The sequence below is a fragment of the Ptychodera flava genome, chromosome 12 (assembly GCF_041260155.1).
Source record: "Ptychodera flava strain L36383 chromosome 12, AS_Pfla_20210202, whole genome shotgun sequence".
NCBI lineage: Eukaryota > Metazoa > Hemichordata > Enteropneusta > Ptychoderidae > Ptychodera > Ptychodera flava.
In genome coordinates, this window is record NC_091939.1 from 10,904,279 (window position 1) to 10,925,884 (window position 21,606).

At 37.6% G+C, this 21,606-nt stretch overlaps 1 protein-coding gene across 1 annotated transcript in view; it reads left to right on the plus strand.

Moving 5' to 3' along the window:
• The first annotated feature begins 933 nt into the window (after window positions 1-933).
• Window positions 934-21,606, plus strand: part of LOC139144974 (neurogenic locus notch homolog protein 1-like) — a 28,778-nt gene continuing 8,105 nt past the window's right edge. The window contains exons 1-33 of the mRNA XM_070715840.1: window positions 934-1,292; window positions 3,447-3,560; window positions 8,102-8,221; window positions 8,627-8,740; window positions 9,076-9,195; window positions 9,323-9,442; window positions 10,073-10,186; window positions 10,478-10,591; window positions 10,722-10,841; window positions 11,154-11,267; window positions 11,536-11,655; window positions 11,773-11,892; window positions 12,155-12,265; window positions 12,829-12,948; window positions 13,159-13,278; window positions 13,558-13,671; window positions 13,991-14,116; window positions 14,227-14,346; window positions 14,449-14,562; window positions 15,010-15,135; window positions 15,919-16,038; window positions 16,133-16,246; window positions 16,469-16,588; window positions 16,704-16,817; window positions 17,038-17,151; window positions 17,437-17,556; window positions 18,270-18,389; window positions 18,558-18,680; window positions 18,850-18,972; window positions 19,193-19,312; window positions 19,539-19,661; window positions 20,403-20,525; window positions 21,061-21,183. Coding sequence (XP_070571941.1) covers window positions 1,031-1,292; window positions 3,447-3,560; window positions 8,102-8,221; window positions 8,627-8,740; window positions 9,076-9,195; window positions 9,323-9,442; window positions 10,073-10,186; window positions 10,478-10,591; window positions 10,722-10,841; window positions 11,154-11,267; window positions 11,536-11,655; window positions 11,773-11,892; window positions 12,155-12,265; window positions 12,829-12,948; window positions 13,159-13,278; window positions 13,558-13,671; window positions 13,991-14,116; window positions 14,227-14,346; window positions 14,449-14,562; window positions 15,010-15,135; window positions 15,919-16,038; window positions 16,133-16,246; window positions 16,469-16,588; window positions 16,704-16,817; window positions 17,038-17,151; window positions 17,437-17,556; window positions 18,270-18,389; window positions 18,558-18,680; window positions 18,850-18,972; window positions 19,193-19,312; window positions 19,539-19,661; window positions 20,403-20,525; window positions 21,061-21,183 — 4,060 coding nt within the window. The 5' untranslated portion in view covers window positions 934-1,030. The remainder of the gene's footprint in view (window positions 1,293-3,446; window positions 3,561-8,101; window positions 8,222-8,626; window positions 8,741-9,075; window positions 9,196-9,322; window positions 9,443-10,072; window positions 10,187-10,477; window positions 10,592-10,721; window positions 10,842-11,153; window positions 11,268-11,535; window positions 11,656-11,772; window positions 11,893-12,154; window positions 12,266-12,828; window positions 12,949-13,158; window positions 13,279-13,557; window positions 13,672-13,990; window positions 14,117-14,226; window positions 14,347-14,448; window positions 14,563-15,009; window positions 15,136-15,918; window positions 16,039-16,132; window positions 16,247-16,468; window positions 16,589-16,703; window positions 16,818-17,037; window positions 17,152-17,436; window positions 17,557-18,269; window positions 18,390-18,557; window positions 18,681-18,849; window positions 18,973-19,192; window positions 19,313-19,538; window positions 19,662-20,402; window positions 20,526-21,060; window positions 21,184-21,606) is intronic.

The following is a 21,606-nucleotide window of genomic DNA, read 5'->3' on the forward strand; positions in this document are numbered from 1 at the left end:
TAACAAAGTTGCTCCCTAGCTACCAAGTGAATTCACTATATGGCTGGCAATACAGCTGGGTAATTTGCTGATTAGGTGTCTAAATTCCAGTCACCACCGCTGGCAAATTCAATGATGCAAATATATTACTGCAATAGTACGTGATATCATATAGTCCTGCCTCGCCGGAGTAAGCAAAATGTTTGCAATAGCTGATAAGGATCTAGTTTGCTAAGTAATAAAGTTTGTGGCATTGGTAAGTACAAATGGTGTTTTAAATGTAAACACTTTTCTATATGGGAAAAGAGCTGATCAATGAACACAAGTCACGCTCAGATATATTTGTTTATGCCCACGTGTGTATTTTGGATGTTACAGCTTAGATGTTGGCTTTGAAGAGTGTCACAGACGGAAAATGAATTGCACTGCACTTATCAAATAATATCTAGCCACTAGCATGTACATCGTAAGTAGTAAATCTCGGGCTTTTAGTAAAACAACAATGTAGTCTAATATTTTTGTGGCAATCTGAGTTTAAAACAAGCATAGAGCGTAGGCTTTACAACTATTAGGCAAGAGAAAAAATGTTCCTCGGATTTCATCTGCAAAGCTACAGAGGCGGCGAGCGAAGTTTATTTTTTTGCTGTCCAGCAATATCTAAAAAGTAGTCACGTGATTACTGATGAACTGGAGGCTAGATTTTAAAACATACCCACAATAATAGAGGCATTATATATGCAGGCTGTGTCGACAAAACAAATTCTGAACATTTCCGCATGTTACCAGTGGAAAACAAATAAAAATTAAGAATGTTGGCCAAAAAATGCCCCTAAAACACCAAAATATTTGCAATGTGGAAGTATATATTTGGCGCAACTCAAAACAATCCAAATTGGCTTATGTAGAAGGCGATTCCAAGGAACAATTTAATTATTCTTCCTGGCCTTATTTACAACTATCAACTTAAAAACAAGTGCAGAAAATTTTAATTTCTCGCCTGAAAACACTGTATGCAAGCAGGTTAGAATGCACTTCTGTTCGTACAATTGAAATGTTCTTTCGTCGTATGATATTTTGTGGACTGGTGAGCTTTCTGGAACAGATTTGTTCATTTGCTTGTGAAGTTAATGTGTCATTGACAGAGATTTCCTCCCTCGTTGGTATTAAAATAATCAAATACGTGTCCGTTGCAGACGATCCGTGTAGGAGTCAACCCTGTCACAATGGCGGAACTTGCACCCTCGTTCAAGGCGACTCTATCGGTTTCTCTTGTCAGTGCGTTGATGGATTCACGGGAAACGATTGTTCAACCGGTAAGGTATTACTAGAAATTCGGTAGTTCTTTGAATTCATTCGTGATAACAAGCTTTTAATCATGGTTAACCCATTTGTAGAACACTTTCACTGTTCGTGTCGCATATACGTGTAATAATACTATCAGAATTCTTCATGACTAAGAAGTGTAAATGAAGAAATGGGCCAAAAGAAGGATTTTGTGAGGACTATGACGCCATACCTTTTTGCAAAGCTTACATTGTTCTGTATTGCACCTGCGTATCTAATGTTTTGATTCTTGGCGTTACAGTCAGGTGACAAATATCTAACCAACTGCTCTGAACAGCTGTAATTTAATGATGTTCTTCTTGTGACTGCGAGATTTACCGCTGAAATTTGTTCTCATCCTGTACAAATCCGCGTCTGGGATTTTTACAGTAATAAATCTATTCTCTTTATATTCTTTCAGTCAGTTTTCGTTAGAGAGGTGTCTGTGCTTGGAACACCGTAATTGAAATTTATCAAACGAACAATACCATCTTACAGGAATGGTGTTAACAAAGAAAATTCTGCAGCAAACACCTTTGTCATTCCCTTGAATGCATAGATAGATAGATAGATAGATAGATAGATAGATAGATAGATAGATAGATAGATAGATAGATAGATAGATAGATTAGACAAGAGACATATTATCGAGATCTTTATGTAACGCACATATAAATATAGACATATATGGCAGTGTGAAAAGTAATATTTTAAACTGACAAATTTGCCACTAACAAATACAGATTGGCATGGTAACAACATTGTGAACAACAGGAGTAACACGATTGGAACAGATGTTCGTATGACTTATATCCAACAATGTAAACTTATTAGATCTAAAATAGCAAATATCTAATTATTGTCGTTGCTCAATTTAACGGAAACATCTCAGTAACATCATGTTCAACGACCATCCCTTCTGCTGTCAATGGTTTAACCCTTAAAGTCGCTTGTAGACTTGCTCCAAGTCTGTGGGCATATAAGTATCAAAACATATAATAAATTGAAGGACTAAACATCCCCAGACCGACGCGCTAAAGGTAGGTTGTTGCGCTGCTCGTGGGGTGAACGCCTCGGCCAGCTAGTAACTCAGCTGCTGCGAGAAAAGCCAGGCGACTGGGGGCCAGTCTAAGTCGCATGTTGCTTGATTTGTTTCCCAGTTCTGGATTGTATCACTTGAACTAGTCTCTTATTTTTAATAGTCAATTGTATTGTTAGTGACTAATTGATGTGTCTTTCTTGCACCTTCAGCTTTTACCCGATCGCCAATGCTTTTACACGATCAAACTAACCGTCCACATCATCGGCGACAATCATACGTTTCTCTTCTAAAACACGACAGATTTTGCAGTAAATCATGTCTCATTATGCACTTTTGATCAATTATTTTGTAGAAATTGTAGTGTTTGGAATAAGTATTTTGCCAAAAAATGAAGAACTTTGACCCTAGCCCATCTGCAGGAAAATTAAAGTGCGCGGGGTGTAATAGATTTCGGGCAAATCTGCTTGAATGTCCAAAGCTAATACGCAGACTTGCATGTTGATTGACACACACATTAGAATAGTCGTCATACTCGCAGTTTCTGTATTTTTCCGAAATATGAAATTTAACAACACTCAAATGTTAGCTATAGGTAAATTCTGTTAGCAATACCCGTATCTGAACATTCTTTGAAGTTGTGTTCTGAGAGTCATACCCACATTTACACAGTCGCCAAAGTCTGAAGAGTCTTCAAATGAGTAAGTGTGGCAATTAGTATGCGTGCCTGAATTCTGGTCCTAAGTACGCGTGCTACAATTGTCGTTGACACAGATACTAGTATACAAGGAAAATGTAGGAATAGTTAAAGGCTTGTCCTGAGCGTCTGCCAATTGCTTCAAGCATGCGCAGTGGATGCACTAGTGTGAAGCGAGCAGTGGGCAGTACAGTTGCAAATCATGTGATCAAGGGATGGGTTATAAGATTTTTTGGAGGAAGTGGTCGATGTGTTTTTCACTTTCTACAAGATCAAATGGTCAATTTCCAAGCAGCGTTCAATATCTCATATTTGTCTGTGTTACTTCTAACAAAATAGACTACAATTAACGTAGGAGAACCGTTCGACATTACTTCATGGTTTTCTTTTAAATTGATGTTTTTATAGTTGTGTCTGCCTGTAACAGCAGCCCGTGTGTCAACAATGGTCAGTGTTATCCCACCACCGCCGGTTACACGTGCATGTGCACAGGTGACTTCACCGGTACAAACTGTGAAATAGGTAAGTGTATTATAATTATGGAAAGTCTGTTTTTATTTTACGCGTTCTGCAGCGAGACCCTTTGCGAGATTATTCTGTCATGAGAAGTCTGCAGGATTCTAATTGTGGTCAAGTTAATCTTTTTCTTTCGTAAAATAATTTACACTGTATATCCCATAAGCTTAAAGAGTTGACATTCCCGTGAGTGTAGAGATTTTGTTCAGACTTGCTTAAAGGTAAAAGAAGGAATAGATTTTTATTTCTCTGACAAACATTTGCAGTTTAACGTAGTATTCACGTAAGAATTTGGATCTTCAGCTCTAATTTCCCACCAAATGTTTTACGCTGACTTTGCGAATTTTGTACTGTGAATTTATGTACTGAATTCTGCTTTCAAAAACACACAGCACTGCACGTTCGAGCGACTATTGCCAGTCGTTTTATCACAGTCCATCTTCGACGAATCAATTTTCTTGAAACACGCAATAGTCTTCCGCTTGAATTCCATACAAGCGTAACTTTAGTAAGAATGCATTGTGTGCCTTTGGGGAACATACAAGTTTAGATAAATGTTTTATCCAATCGGGCTATTGTATATGCGTTTAAAGAAGAAATTCCAAGCTTACAATACGCTTCTCGCAAGACCAGTCTACTGTAAGTATTTATGTATACGTGTAGCTTCATTCGCTAGTGCATATTTTATATCCGAAATCCGAACTTTTTAAATACTTGTGATTTAAACTGAAGCAATGTGGCATGTTGCGGTTTTCATCGACAGTTTACAGAATGCATACATGCCTCGTGTCCTTCTATTCTGATGCATGCTGTAAAGTTTACTGAAATCATCCGATTTTTAACTTCTCAACACCAGAAACCAAGGAGGGGAGGGGGAGAGGGAGGGAAAAATAGTAAAGGATACAAATGAGCTTCAACAGCATACTCGTCAAGTCCATGTTGGGCATGATACCTAGACTAGAATATTCTTTCAGGAAAGGAAATTCCACAAGTGATTACAATCACAGATCTGGAAGAAACAAAGTATTTGATATAGATGCAGCCATAGTCATATAACACGGATATTTGAGAGACTTTTTTATGTCCAAAACGTTTTTATAACAGTGATGTCTCAACAAAATTTGCCCAATCTGTCTTTCTTAAACCCATATTATGTGTTTCTATGTACGTATGTGTATATAACATAGCATTTTAGAGACAGAACTTGATGATGTTACATTTCAGAGGTTTAATGCCTGACATGTTCAGTTGTCAATGATCTTACGTCTTGTAAATTAAAGATTGTATCGAGGAAATGAGCTCGTTTTTATTGACAATTTGCATTTGAGAATAAACTTGAAGGATATCATGTTTTACATTGACTTTCTCAGTGATCTCAGTAAAATTAACAAATATAAGGCGGAAGTATATGACGGTCACAGTATGACTTGCATTGTAATATTAAACTCCGATGCAAAAAAATCTATCATAAGGGTATCCAAAGCAGTTGATTTTAATAGTCTACACGATACAAAAAACATGTAGAGAATAACCGTGTATATATTAGTATTTTGTCGCAATGCTAATAATATATTTGTAATTTTAACCTTGAAATCTTTACATTTTTGATATTTTAAAAGAAAAATAGTGAAAATATTCCACAACTTACGAATTTGTGACGTACTTATGAAATGTACGTCACATTTTTTGTTCGTCATATTTACATTGCCTCCAAATTTTACGAAGCCATGGCACAATTTAGGCAAATTTAATGATGCAAAGATATTCCTGCCATAATACTTGAAGTGAGATAGTCTGCCTCACTAGAGTAAGCAAATGTTTGTAATGGCTGATAAGGATCTAGTTTGCTAAGTGATACGGTTTATTTGATATGGTGTTTAAAATGTGAGACACACTTTTCTCCATCACGGGAAAACAGTTGTTCAATGAACACACGTCACACACCGATATATTTATTCCTGCTCACGTGTGCATCCTTGATGCTATAGCTTAGATGTTGACTTTTTATCACAAGGCAGAAATGGATTGCATTGCACTTGTTAAATTAGAGAAAAAATCTTGCCACCAGCATTTATTTATTTATTTATTTATTTATTAGGAAATCTTACGGGATCAAGTCCCATTTACAGGTTCCTCAAAAGCTCACAAAGAAAACGGTTTAAAAAACACTGAACAAGACAGCACCAAACAGAAAATATTTACAAAACTAAAATCAAGTGTAGGACACACACAGACAAAAAACAAAGCAAACAACACAACAAGAACAGTCATTAAAAAATAACTTGTCTAATGTCAGACTTAAATGAGTCATTAAAAATATCAATATTATGATTATTACGAAACAATTCATTAAAATTACTCATACATCTGTTAAGAGGAGAAAATTTAAAAACATTGATACGGCTACGAGGTGGTCTGAATGTGGGACAGGTGCGCAAAAGTTTGCCAGGTGCATTAAAGCATAGCTTTGATAAAACATCTGGTAAATTATAAAATCCAGTTGCACACTTGTGTAAAAACATCATATCAAGATAACAGCGACGTTGCTCCAAAGTTGGTAAGTTAAACAAGGTACAGAGAGCTTCATACTGGTCAGCATGATATGAAATATGTGTTTTGAAGCACAAATAATTTATGAATTTACATTGAACATTTTCAAGTAATTCCATATCTGATTTTTGCCGAGGGTTCCAGACAACAGAACCATACTCGAGACAGCTCCTTACAAGAGAAGTATAAAGAGATTTAAAAGTTTGAACCTGAGTAAAATTTTGAGAGTTTCGTTTTATAAAACCCAACATTCTAAAAGATTTATTTACAGTAAGAGAAATATGATCTGAAAAACCTAAGTTTGAGCTTAAAATAACTCCCAAATCTTTAACTTTTTGCTGTCTATTAAGAATGATTTCTAAAATACAATAGTCAAAATGAATTAAAATCCTCTTGTTGGTAAAAGAGATCACAGAACACTTTTTGACATTTAAATCAAGTTTCCAAGATCGACACCAGATGGCGACTCCATCAACATCTTCTTGAAGTTTTAAACAATCTGAAATAATTTTAATAGGTCTAAAGATTTTAGCATCGTCTGCATATAAGAGAAACTGTGAATCTATAGAAACACCTGGTAAATCATTTACATAAACACTGAATAACAGTGGACCAAGTAGTGACCCCTGGGGTACACCCGATGATACTGGGCACTTCTCGGAAAAGCGACTATCAACAACTACTCTTTGTTGACGGTTACTTAAATATGATTTTAACAACTGTAGAACTTCACCAGAAAAACCATAACGTTCTAGTTTGTAAACTAATAGTCTATGATTAACAGATTCAAAAGCCTTACAGAAGTCAGTGTAGATGCTATCAACTTGTAGTTTCTTGTCAAAACAGTTAGCAAGAAAATCAACATAGGTTACAAGGTTAGTCTGAGTAGAGCGAGTCTTAATAAAGCCATGCTGTGAATTACATATATAATGTTCAACATGGTTAAATATATCATCAAAGATCACTTTCTCAAATGTTTTGCTTATTAAGGAGAGAAGTGACACTGGTCTATAGTTTGTAATATCACATTTGCTACCACTTTTAAAAATTGGAACAACATTTGCCTGCTTAAACCGGCTTGGGTCTTGTGACTCGTGCTTTCAGTAACTAAAGCTCTCGGTAGCACCAGTATTTGTTGGTAGTCTGAATTTGAAACAAGCATGGGCTTTACACCATGAGGCCAGGGGGAAAATGTTTCTCGGATTTCTTTTGTAAAGGTACAGACGCGGCGAGCGATGTTTTAAATTTTTTACGGTCAAACAATATCTCAAACTAGTCACGTGGTTACTGATAGATTGGAGTCTAGATTTTACAAACTGTCCACAATAATGGAGGCATAACATACACAGGCAATGTTGACAGAACAAATCCTGAGCACTTTTACATGCTCCCAGGGGAAAACAAGAAAAACTGTAAAAATGTTGACCACAAAACATGCCCTTAAAGCACCAAAAATAATTGCAATGTGGAAGTACATATTTTGCGCAACTAAAAACAATCCAAATATAATGGCTGTATATTAATAATGGTCTTCTTGCATATGCCGAGATTTACCGCTGAAATTTGATCTCATGCTTAGCTACAAAAGTCAGCATCTGTGACATTTCTCAGTAATTCAATAATTCCCTACATATTGTTACAGACAGTTTCCGATAGAGATATATCTGTCCTTGGAATATTAATATTGAAATTTATTTAATGTACAATACAAGCCTGCAACTTAAAAAAAAGTCAACATAAGAAACTCCTGTATTATACGCTGCAGCAAAGGAAGGACAATTCTGCAGTAAATACCTCTGCCATAACTCAGAGTACATACATAAAATGCACATGTGTAGTAACATATTCTCGATATATATATTTAATTTATATAATAATGTATTAATAAATTATATCGTACACTCACTTTCTGTCTGTCTGACTCTCTCTCTCTCTCTCTCTCTCTCTCTCTCTCTCTCTCTCTCTCTCTCTCTCTCTCTCTCTCTCTCTTATTTCAGTCGTTGCCTGCTTAAGTAACCCGTGTCAAAATAGTGGAACGTGTCTGGCACACCCGCTGCTTTCGCAAGGATACTTCTGCTTATGCGCACCAGACTTCATGGGAACCAACTGTGAACTTGGTAAGCGATAACTGTTTAAAGAACGTGCATCACACAAGGACAGTTGCTTTACTATTTTTGTATGCAGCAGCAATCTTATATTTTAGAGGGAACTCAAACTTAGTTGATAGTCGATATATACCATCATAATGGATAACATGACTAAAACATAGAATCACAGCAATTGTCAGCAGAAATTCTTGTTATGCAATTTTTGGCTCTCTCGAGGATACATGATGGGATTTCATAATGCCTTGGAGTGGTCAGACAAGACCTTTGATTGGATGCCAAGAAGAGACGTGCACGGAAAAGTCATCTCCCTCTTCTTTTTCTACATAACCCTGTTTGACGTGTTTGTGGACATCAGCGACTTGAAAAAAAAAACTGGTTTCACGATACGTTTTCAATTCATTCTTTATTTTCTAGACCACGTACCTTGTGATCCTAACCCATGCCTGAATAGCGGGATGTGTGGTCTTGTTGACGGCAATGAAGTGTGTATATGTCAGCCACCTTACGAAGGAGAACGTTGTGAATCTGGTGAATACTACATTTTTTCCTTTATTGAGTAGCCTATAGTCGATTTTTCTGCGCCAAGAACGTTTCCATTGAACTGTTTTTAAAACCGTGTTCAGCAGTTGGGAGCACTTCAACAATATCTTTTTTCTGCGATTCAAACTTTCTGTGGGATGTTAAATGGTTATTGACCACAAAGTCCAATCTGTTAATCAATTCCAACTGCTAGATAATGCAGTAAGATATCTATCTCTACGATTGCTAACCTTTTTATGTCAATTTTACAAGTAGAGTAGCTATTTATTCGCTATCCTGAGAAGGTTTACATCATATATATGTCTATATGTTTACCCATACAGTTAATCCATGCGGAAACAGACCTTGTCGAAACGGTGGAACGTGTAATAGAGACTCAAATCAAGGAGCAGGATTCAGATGTGCCTGTACAGAATATTTTGCAGGCGATTTCTGTGAAGAAGGTGAGTTCTTAGACTACTCTAAAAGTGAGCGCTGTCCTAACCTTTGGATTATCCCCAGCTTGGTAAATGACGTTCTTCATGGGAGAGAATAATAAATACAATCTTTTTCATGTATTTTCATTTGAAGTTTATGCATGTTTGAGTCAGCCTTGTCAAAATGGCGGAACCTGTCAACCACATCCTGTCCAAACTGGTGGCTACCTGTGTCTATGTGCGCAAGGATTCATGGGGACAAACTGTGAACAAGGTACGTGATTTGCATGGTGTAGTGCATGATCTTTCTCGAACAGGAAATACGTTACAGTGTGCGTAAACACCCCGACTTATGATAGTTTAGTTTGTAATCATAATCCTGTTTAATGTTAACCAACTCCGAGAACATCCAACTTATCATGTATATCCTTACAGTTCATGAGTATATTGTAGCCGATCATTGTTTAGAAAAGACATGTACTTAAGAGGTATTTTAACAAATAGACGATGCTTGAAAATGATAGCACACATGCATTTTCAGCTTGATTTTCCCTACAGTCTTTACAATACATATAGATCGCATAGCGAATGCAGGAGCTCTTCACAAGTACTATTACAGGTTTCAGCACTTGAAAAAACTTTGGAAGCATGCCATACACCACTTCCCCTTCTAATGACCCGAAAAGAAGTTCAACGACCTTTCTGTACTATGTCGTGATTCACCAAGCCGATCTATCCTACGAAGAACCATCAACATGCAAAGAATGGATTATTATTATTGTTACTGACGGAGAACAAATGATGAAATAATACTCACATGAAACTATGTTACCGTGTTATGTTGATCTATTGTCATCGCAGAAATGACATTTATTGTATGCATTTTTGTTATATGGTCTTACAGGTAATTCACAATGTAGTCCTAATCCTTGCCTAAACAACGGAATTTGTGCTGTGTCTAGTGGTAATGAACTCTGTATATGCGTGGGACTATTCGAAGGAGAAAGATGCGAAATCCGTAAGTTATATATTTCACTGTTATCGATATGTACACAAGAAGGAGTGTTGATCTCACTGCAGCATGTAATAGACTGATGGATATTCTTGTTTTTAAATATTAGAATAAGGAAATACTCTAATAAACATATGCCAGCATCATAAAAGAGGTTATTTATCCATACTGAATGACTATTCGGAAAAAATTGACATCGGATACGGCAGAAGAGTGAGGAGTGTTAATTACATCAACGTGGTAAATTATTGGTGACATTTTCTTACTGGCGATTCTTTCTTAATTTTATTATTGCAGTAAATCCATGTAAGAGTCAACCGTGTAAAAATGGTGGAACATGCGTTCAAGAATCCGGCAGGGAATACAACTGCTTATGCACTCAGTACTTTACTGGAACGGAGTGTGAACAAGGTAAACTGCGCCAAGTGAATTTTTGGCTTGCTGTTTACTTGTTTGTGATTTCACAATATCATATGACAACATTATACCCCGATCAACTCCTTTGATTTTACTCACGTTTGAGTTTTTGTTTGAATTTTAGTGTACGCATGTTTCAGTCAACCGTGTCAGAATGGCGGAACATGTCAACCCCATCCTATCCAGTCAGGGGAATACTTCTGTTCATGCGCAGAAGGGTATGCTGGGAAGAACTGCGAACAAGGTAGATTGTTTTAACAGGTCCGCAAAGATAATACGACACATTTAATAGACAACTAGTTTTAGAAATGATTTAGTGTTCGCAGGTCAATATTGTTGATAACAATTTCGTATGTATCAATGGAAAACTATAACTTACGGTAGAGTTTCCGATCATACAGACTTCATGTAAACAAATAAACCATGTTTTAAATTCCACATTACAATATTTCAGCTCTTTGAAAAATATATTAAATGCGGAGCTATATGAGGAAATTAGTGTCAACAGATTGTCCGAACAGCTACCTTATCGATGGTTAATTACGTTGCGTTTAAGGTGACCTGCTTTGCGTACCCAATCCTTGTCTAAATGATGGAATATGTGCAATATCAAATGGAAACGAGCTATGTGTATGTGTAGGAGTCTTCGAAGGAGAGAGATGTGAAATATGTAAGTAAATTGTGACTCTCTAGTGCTTTTCTTATTGTAAACTTCAGAAGTACGTCGATTAACAGTCGTCCAGGATATTAAAAAAAACCGGAGGATTACGAATGAGACGGCAATTGTGAAGTTTAGTACACTTGAATTACGGTTTCCTTTTCATGTATAGCACAATTAGCAGTGTCTTGACTTTTAATAGATGAACAGTCAGGTACCTACAATCAGTCAGCACGAGGCGCAAAACAGCATTTCTATAAACAATTTTCTTTCATTGTAGTTAACCCATGTGAGAGTCAACTTTGTAAAAATGGCGGTACATGTAGCTCGGACTCAACCGAAGCCAGAGGATACCGATGCACGTGTACACAATATTTTCATGGAGATGACTGTGAGCAAGGTAAGATAATATCGAGGTTGCAAAATAAGTAAGTTTTAAATACCAGGCATGCTTAGCCAGAATGTGATACGATTCGACTTTCTAACTGAGATATTTTGTGTTCATATATATTTTCAGCTTATGCATGCTCCAGTCAGCCATGTCAAAATGGCGGAATATGCCAAGCACACCCTGTCCAATTGGGGGGATATTTCTGTGCATGCGCACAAGGCTTCACGGGGACGAATTGTGAGCAAGGTAAGTATGGCGCATGTAATTTTTATCGGGTTATCAATCCTGGGCATCTGTATTTGGATTTTCATTCTGTGTAATCTGTAAAGTCACATTAACTGTTTAATAATGGAATTCTAGTAAGCAAAGCTTCGCTAGACTTGAAAAACAGTCACCGAAAAATGATGCGTTTTGTTATTATAAGCTTTCTAAGTGTATTTACAGAACTTATAGAACAACTATTGAATGGACTGTTAATTAATCATACTGTCTATAAATGTTTTTGCAGGGGAAGTCTGCAATCCAAACCCTTGTCAGAATAACGGAATCTGTGCCATATCCGAGGGAAATGTAATTTGTGTATGTGATGGGTCTTACGAAGGAAACAGGTGTGAAATATGTGAGTATAGGATGAATCGCGGAAGTGAATCATATCCAATCATTTCCAATGATTGTTTTCCAATGATTGTTTCTTGTAGGCATAGTAAAACGCAGAAAGTGTGTGACCTGATATTAGATGTTCGATTTACTAAAACGATTCTAGTATTCTAGTAATATAAAAATTCAACCAACTAATCGATTCAGAAATCATGTTTCATTTTACATTGTCCATAACACACAGGACACACTTACATGAACGCTCCGAAGTCATTTTAATGCATGATTTAGCGAACCAACGTTTGATGTAACTTTGAATCTGTAGTATACACTGAGCACTGATAAGCTCGCATCGTCTTTTTCACGTACAAGAAAAGTATCACGATGAATGATACTAACGTGACAAATCTCCCAAAAGTTCAAAATTAAACTTTTCATACTTGAGACCTATACCGTTGCGACTAATTATACGGCTACAGCGTCTCTGACTATACAATACAAAAAAATATTCCACTTTGAGCGTTTATTCCAGTAGGGTTTAACAATCTTTGAGCAGAATAACGTCTAAATGTGCTTTTGTTTTAGTTAATCCATGCAAAAGTCAACCATGTAGAAATGGCGGAACCTGCATGCAAGATACAGTCCAACCAAGCGGGTATAGCTGTCTATGTTCAGAGTATTTTTCAGGCGTGGAATGCGAACAGGGTAAGACATCCTTTTGTTACGAGCAATTTACCCTCCTGCTCACTCACGATAGACTTGGAAAATATTACTCAATTTTCATGTAACAATTTTTTTTACCTGCAGTGCTCATGATATGACTCTTGTTTTATACTGGTGAAGTAACGTAAGTGGTTATGTCTGACTGGATTAAGGAGTATAATTTATCTCATGCGTTCAAATTCTTTCTTCCAGTTTATGCGTGCTTTAGTCAGCCTTGTCAAAATGGCGGATCGTGCCAGCCACATCCTGTACAGCTTGGCGGATATCTGTGTACGTGCGCTCAAGGCTTTGCTGGGACGAATTGTGAACAGGGTAAACGTTTTATACTGCAACTTACCAGATCTATGATGAGAAGGTTCTTCGTCTCTATAACATGCCTTTATTGCAATGCCTCAGTGTAGACAGAAAGCAGATTGACATAAAAGTTTGTCCTTTTGTATGGCTTACAAATCAATACGGACAAAAACATAGCATCAAAAATGACCATTTATTCAAAAGCTATATATAAATTGTATACGAAAAAGTATAGAAAGATGTTTCTTCACCGACAAAAGATTGATAAGTTTGGAATAAATATTCTTCTTCTCATAGGTAGCTCACTTTGTGATTCAAATCCATGTCTCAACAACGGACTTTGCGCGGTATCAGAAGGACGCCAGCTCTGCATTTGTGTAGGACTGTACGAAGGAGAGAGATGCGAAGTTTGTAAGTACTAAGTCGGAATGATACATGTATACTTAAAATAGGATTTACTTCAAGAAGATGTGAATCGTATCTCCCTCCCTCCCCGACAAGCTTTGAAGTACGCAAGTAACTAGAAAACAATGTATACAGCATGTATATTACACTTTTTACAGTGAAAATACGCAAGATGTACTGCTTCCAAAACTGCCATGTCAGGACTCGTTTGAAACACTTTGTCCTTGACGCAATGAGGTTTAAATTATGTCCTGGATACTTTACCAAATTTCAAAATGTAGATACTTCTCCCGTAAGCTTGCCTAATACTATATTTCCGTTTCAGTAAATCCATGCAACAGTCAACCCTGTAAAAATGGTGGTACCTGTGTGCAAGATTCTAGTACTAGTGAGTCAAAGGGATATCGATGCCAGTGTTCTCAATATTTTTCAGGAGAAGAATGTGAACGAGGTGAGATACTTGTAATATTGAAAATTGCTGCCTCAAATACATTATTATACATACATACCTTGGTAAGGTAGCACATTTACAATACCATGAACGTATCTGTTGCCTTTCAGTCTACGCATGCATCAGCCAACCTTGTCAAAATGGCGGAACCTGCCAGCGTCATCCTGTAGAGATTGATGGATACCTGTGTTCGTGTGCGCAAGGATTCAGTGGAACAAACTGTGAACAAGGTGCGTATAAGGCTAAGAATTACGACATTTTAAGTGTTTTGATACTGATATATATTACTTCATGCAAAAGTCGTACATTAATGTCCATGTATCTTCGATTAGGGACCCCGTTGTGCAATCCAAACCCATGCTCTAACAACGGGGATTGTGTTGTTGCGGACGGAAGCGTACGATGCATTTGCCGGGGACCATACGAAGGAAACCTCTGTGAAATCTGTGAGTACATTAATGTCAAATTAAGTATCAGACCTGTACCCACATAATGAATTTGTCATTTGTTTCGTTCGTAATGCTTAATAGGAGGGTTAAAGGGGATTCGACAGTCAGTGAAAGTGACTATCAATAAACAATATATACTAAGAGTATGGTAACAATGAACAAAATGCTCATTGTCTTTATTGATATAAAGTTAAGAAAAGCGGAAAATTGCGGGTTATTTTGGCGGATGCTTGAATTTTCAATTTTTTTGTGCTTCAGTTGTCTCATGATACTGTTACTAGATCAATGGAGTACAAGGGCCGCTGAAAATTCCTTCGTTGTGCATGCGTATTACTAACTGTGGAGAATCATTTTGACTACAACTATGACGTAGGAATCTGGAGTAAAGCGATACTTTCACAAACTTATTGTATAGTGAGTCTCTTGTCCATGTCCGTCTTGCAGTCAATCCTTGCATTGCTAGTGAACAGCGGTGTGAAAACGGCGGTACCTGTCGTCAAGAGACGAGTCTTCCGAGAGGATACAGTTGTTCTTGTTCACAATTCTTTACAGGAGAAAACTGCGAACAAGGTGAGGTTTAACAAATCGCTTCGCTTTTCATGTTTGATATATTTTTGAGCACTCCATTGTCAGCACCATATGTTTTTAAAGGGATCACAAAAATACGCACAGGGCGAGAAAAAAATATTTTTCCTAAGTTGAATGAGAGAATTGTATACTATCACATAGCATAAAATAGTCGTGAGAAATTAGATGGACAGCAAACATACTATGACCACTTGTTTGCTCATACATACCCTCCAGTGGCGGTGTAGTGTTCAGATTTTGTAAGCGCACTCCTACTGCTTGGAATGTGAGACCTATAGAGGGTCAATACTTATCAAAACAAAAAATGATGGCATACAATAGATTGATTCCCTTCTGAAGATTGAGGACTAGTGCGTCCCTTTGTGGTCCCAGAAGGTGCGTTCATACAGATGGCGTTAGGCATAAGCTTATATGGGCAAATACAGTTGCGTATTTATTGGTCAACAGTCAGATGGATTATAACGCAAAATTCATTTAAGCTCAAATCATATATGTTTACTTGTAACATAATGCTATTATTGATAGTTGAAGAAGTTTAATTTTCAAAATTTTGCAAAAAGTATGTATGATACGCACTGTCGTCATGCTTCTTCCACCAGGAATTCCAACACTTATCTCCTCAAACCGATGGGCTCAACCCAAATACGATATGGTTTTCTTCGATGAATCTAAATCTTTCGTTTTTACATGACAAAGTCTGAGTCATTCATGAAGTTGCCTTTTCCAAATATTTAGCCGTATGGTTTTCTTTTACTTCAACTGTAGTGTACGCGTGCGTGAGCCAGCCATGTCAAAATGGCGGAGCTTGTGGACCACATCCGGTACAGCAAGGAAGTTACTTCTGTTCATGCCAAGCTGACTTTACCGGGATCAACTGTGAACAAGGTAATTCAAGCTTCTACTAAATCTAAAAGGTCTTGACGGCGAATCATACTATTTGCAGAGCCTCTTACTCAGCACATAACTTTTATCTCAATAGCAAACCTAGCCTGTGATTCCTCGTTATGCCAGAATGGCGGAGTTTGCGTCATCTCGGAAGGCAGGATGACATGTGTGTGCAGCGGACCGTATGAAGGAGACTTGTGTGAAAGATGTAAGTTTCTTTAAACTTTATATGATGAACTTGCCGTGTTACAAACATAAACATTTCCTTATACAGAAGAACATAAAACATCGTGCATGGCAGGCGGTTTACCGTAAGGGTGGTCAGTTCTTTGGGTTTCTGCGGTATAATAATGACCTATTTTTATCTGCGATGCATTTTGGCCCATTCATTTTATTCTGGCTGTAACAATCTGTAATCATTATCTGACAGTTGCTCCATGCTCAACCCAACCTTGCCAAAATGGCGGAAACTGTGAAGTAGACCCAAGTCAGCAGAATGGATATCGATGTTCCTGCTTGCAGTGGTTTTTCGGGCCGAATTGTGAAGAAGGTGAGTTTTCCGAGCAAAAATCATGATACTTTTTTTTTATAAATTTAGTTCTACAATATTTCCCTTTCGTGTTTTCAACGTTGTAAACAATGCGTATTACTTTCTTATCTTTCAGTGAATGCCTGTTTCAGTCAGCCTTGTCAAAATAGTGGAACATGTCAGACCAGACAAAATGGTGGATATAGCTGTTTGTGTATGCAAGGTTTTACTGGGACCAACTGTGAACAAGGCAAGGGGCTCTTCCTCGTCTCTGTAAATAACGCACACAAAGGCGTTTTATAAAGTAATTTATTCACTTTGCAAGTTGCTTCTTTGTGGGTATGATAACGATTCCGTTAATGAAGATTGAAATTGACACACAAAGCCGGACAGGTAGGCAGACAGACTGACAGTTTCTTCGCACAAGTTCCAAGTTTATGTGATGGAAAATGTTATCTCATTTCCAACAGGTGAGGTATTTTGCGAACCGAACCCGTGTCAAAATGGTGGCGCATGTGTAATATCTGGCGGTAGAGAAATCTGCGATTGTGATGGGCCTTACGAAGGCGAATTTTGTCAAATATGTAAGTTCACTATTTCGTACAAGAGAAACGCCTTGTAATTTATACCGACATGCATTACAATTGCCCTACGCAGAAAAATTATTTTCATACAATTTTTCTAATTAGTTACAGTTTCCTTGTAATTTACAGTATATATTTAAAACAGGGTTCAACTGGTTGTCAGCATTTGTATATCTTACATGGACAGCAAACTCATGCAAAAAGACAGGAATTCATCGATGATTGCCATATTGCTGTCTCCAGCTATATAACTTCATTCAATTTTTCTTTGATATCTCCTCCCAGACAACCAATGTCGAATACGACCCTGCCAAAATGGTGGCACATGTACCTCTGATCTGACTAATAACCAAGGTTATAGATGCTCATGCTTGCAATGGTTTATGGGAGACAATTGCGAAGAGGGTGAGAAATAGATTCATAATGCTCAAATAGTCGGATTTCAGTGTTTTTCATAGTTTATACCCTTATAAATCAGGTCTATTATTTAAGTAGCGTGATTAAGGGACCGTGCAGCAATATAGAGTGCAGTCAGCTATTTCCTCTATGAACAAATATTATAAAACTACTGAAACTGACAGCTTCAGTTCTAAATGAACCAAAAATTAAAAAGTGTAAAGCATATGATATACTCAGCTGAGCAGCTGTACGCGGTTGTGAGTTGTCGTACGCGTCCTGTTAAATTGCACTCTTCGGTTGAAAGCAGTTAAAGCAAACAAAAGCAAGAAGTCCACGGTAGCACGTTTAAAGGAAATCTGAGTGTTCCATTGGCTAACAGCTTATATTCGAATTCAATCACTGCACTCCACCGTACTTATGGCTAAAACACCCTTTGTAGAACACTAAAACACCCTTACTAGAAAATTTGACCATCACAACTGCATAATCGATTAATTACACAACAATTACAGAGGGTTCCAAACGAGCATTTAATAACACAACAGTTCTGGAAAGTTGTCACTTAAAACGTAGCAAATCTAAAATTAACTAACTTGTATAAAGACACCATTTTCTTGAATATCTTATTTGTTCTGTCATCGAGAGAAAATTACCTTATCATCACAAAAGCGATCAGGCCAATTAACATGCACTAACTTTTGATTCGCTTTTGTCTACAGTTAACCCATGTTTCACAAGTCCTTGTCAAAATGGCGGAACTTGCAATTCTGATACGTTGCAGCCAGGAAACTATGCTTGCTCGTGTGTTCAAGGATTTATCGGGAACAACTGTGAACAAGGTAAGTCAGTTGTACTTATATTTTTGAAGGCACACACTGTAGTTATTATTTTTATTACCAAGTATTTGTTGACATTCGATAGTAATCCATCAAGCAATACCTGCTTCTGTTATGACCGAATATGATTTTGGAAGACGTTTGAATGACAGGGACGCTTGTATCTTACAGTTGACCCGTGTCTTTTAACACGACCTTGCCAAAACGGCGGAACCTGCACGCGAAACCCGGCTGTGATAGGTGGATACAGCTGTACATGTATGCAAGGATTCTCTGGTCAAAATTGTGACAGAGGTAGGACTTTTTAGTTTTGAATTCTAGTTGTAATCTCTATCTCTATTTGTACCTTCGTTTATATATCTATCCGTCTGCCAGTCGTTCTGTCTCATTCGCTCCCCAGAGTTTCAGGGAAAGATAAGAATCACTGACAAGAATCAATGACATAATTTTCTTCTTCACACAGCCAATCCATGTCTTCTGTCTTTCCCCTGTCAAAATGGCGCCACCTGTCGTCCCGATGAGAGTATGACTGAAGGGTACAGATGCACTTGCGTAGAAGGATACACCGGGCCACGTTGTGAGCAGGGTGAGGAAAATAAGGTGTTGTGGGGCGTTTTACTGCAAGAATATATAACGTGTTATTAGTATGAGTGTAAACATATATGTATCTTGACAACAGAAGTAGCATAAATATCAAATGAAACCTTTGATTCCTGTGTGAATAGAATTTATCGGTCAATGACGATATGTCTATTGTTAAAGTTGGCTTTAGACTCACCCATCATTTACATGTTTTCTATTAACAGTGGATCCGTGTCAATCTCAGCCCTGTCAGAATGATGGGATGTGTTTTCAAGATGCGACTCAATCCGGAGGATACAGATGTAACTGTCTGCAAGGTTTCGCAGGAATGAACTGTGAACAAGGTGAGTCGTGTAGATTCACATATTGATTTTTTCGGACGTGCAGGAAAATGTTGTTATTGGTCACAATTCCTCACATGGCCTTATTTTTCGTTATCACCTGATGATCAATCGAGCACGGGGTTTGTAATACTGCTAAATCACTGAGGTGAATATAAAGTTTGTGTTTATTTGCCTTGAGGACTCCGATACACATAACTAAAACATTTTTCTCTAATTTTGCACACAGTAAACCCTTGTCTGGTTTCTCGACCATGCCAAAATGGCGGATTATGTTTACCGGATTCCGGTCAATCGTCTGGATATATTTGCTCTTGCTCTCAGGGCTTCACTGGGCAGAATTGTGAACAAGGTATTTGAGACAGCAACACCGGTAGTAATGACATTTCTAATAGATAACACAACTCTTAAATAAGTTTTCCGTATTATAGGTGCTTTTAGTTCTCCGTACTATAGGTGCTTTACCACACCACGTCCCCGTGATGTAACCAGTAAGTCTTATAGTAGTATAGTCTTTTGCTCTACTGTGTGGGACTCTAAATCAGATAGTAAATATTGCTGCTTTATATGAAATGGGGCTTCATAGATACTGAACATTATACCACAGTAGCAGTAGAGCAGCTGACTTTTCCCTTAATAGCACATGTCACAAACATCATATGTTTGTACTATGATGTAATGTATTGGTATGTCAAAGTCCTTTTGCTTCGAATATGGAGGGATTAACGCCTTTCTTCAAGCAAAAGTATCACAAAACCTATATGATTATCACCATCATTATCTTTATCATTATCACCACTACCACACCACCACCATCATCATCATCATCATCATCATCATCATCATCATCATCATCATCACATTTTAGCGAGTACTTTCCTCACTGGCGCTGAACAATGTTAATCGCAAAATACTCTCTGAAAGAGATCTGTTTTAAGTTTAGACTTGGCGCTTTCCACCATTTTATGTTATAAACAATAAACATACTTATGGAGGAGACATGTCTCGTGTCGACATCTGCATTCATTGTTATTTAGCTATTGACTTGAATCTCCATGATTGTATTTCAAACCCTGCTGTCCTTGTATCGCAGTTGACCCCTGTCTCATAGCGACACCGTGTCGAAACGGCGGGACGTGCTTCCAGGACTCCATCCAACCAGGAGGGTACAGATGTTCTTGTTTCCAGGGATTTGCAGGAGTAAACTGCGAGCAAGGTAACTAACGTGATAGCAGTGAGGCCGTAATGGGAAAATAAACGTTTTATTTCTCATACAGCCTCGGAGTTCCAGAATCAGAAGTGACTCTTCACTTAAATCAAAGTTCTCTGTCACCAAAACTTACTCACAGTCACATGAAGAACAACGTGATTTGACATTCCATTTCTAACTCAGGAGAGTAGCATTGTCCATTCGACAGGTCTCGCCAATAACGATGACATATTCTTTTAACAACATTTACTGTAATATGTTTCAAGCGTTCAATAAATATTGCGCGAAGTTCAATTTGCAATCGTATTATCTGAATTGTGATTTCAAAATGTTTAATGGCATATTCGGAATTGTCTATTATGAAAACATAACTTGCAGGTATCTTTATTGACATTTTAGTCTTTATTTTTGCATAATTTAGCGTACTAATTCAGTGTACCATCCACTAAAATATGAACGTAATTCAGACCTTGAAGCCGTTCAATGACTGAAGAGGGACATCTTAAAACGTCTTTAAATATTCTAACTTAAATCCCCACAGTCAATCCCTGTGTCATCTCACAACCGTGTCAAAATGGCGGAATGTGCTCGCCCGACTCTAGCCAAAATGGCGGATACAGTTGTTCCTGTCCAAGTGGGTTCACTGGACAGAACTGCGAAGGAGGTAAAGTGCCTGCGCAATTATTCACCGCAAGACGCCGATATGCAAACAAAATTCATTTATTTCTTTCAACTTTACAGCTCCATCAGCTGCAATATTTGACGTGTTTTCTATTATTCCTCATCTGCGGGCGAAAAAATCTCGACCTACTCCAAAAACAACATTGGAATGCCAGTTTTCAGCTTGTCCAGTGGAACACAGCCTGTACTTGTGCAATGTCTAATGTCTTATTGTATAGAATTCGTTTCGCCTGCAAGACTAATACTTTTGTATTACTTTAAGGGAGAGAGAAAATACTGTGCTTGTTTTCCAGATCAAAGATAATGTAAATGCCGTCACAAGTTACAGCTATTTTTCATTTATGATGTCCCTTGAAAGCTCAGCCAGAAAAAAATATGTTCCGTCAAACATGTTCGTTTAGGATAC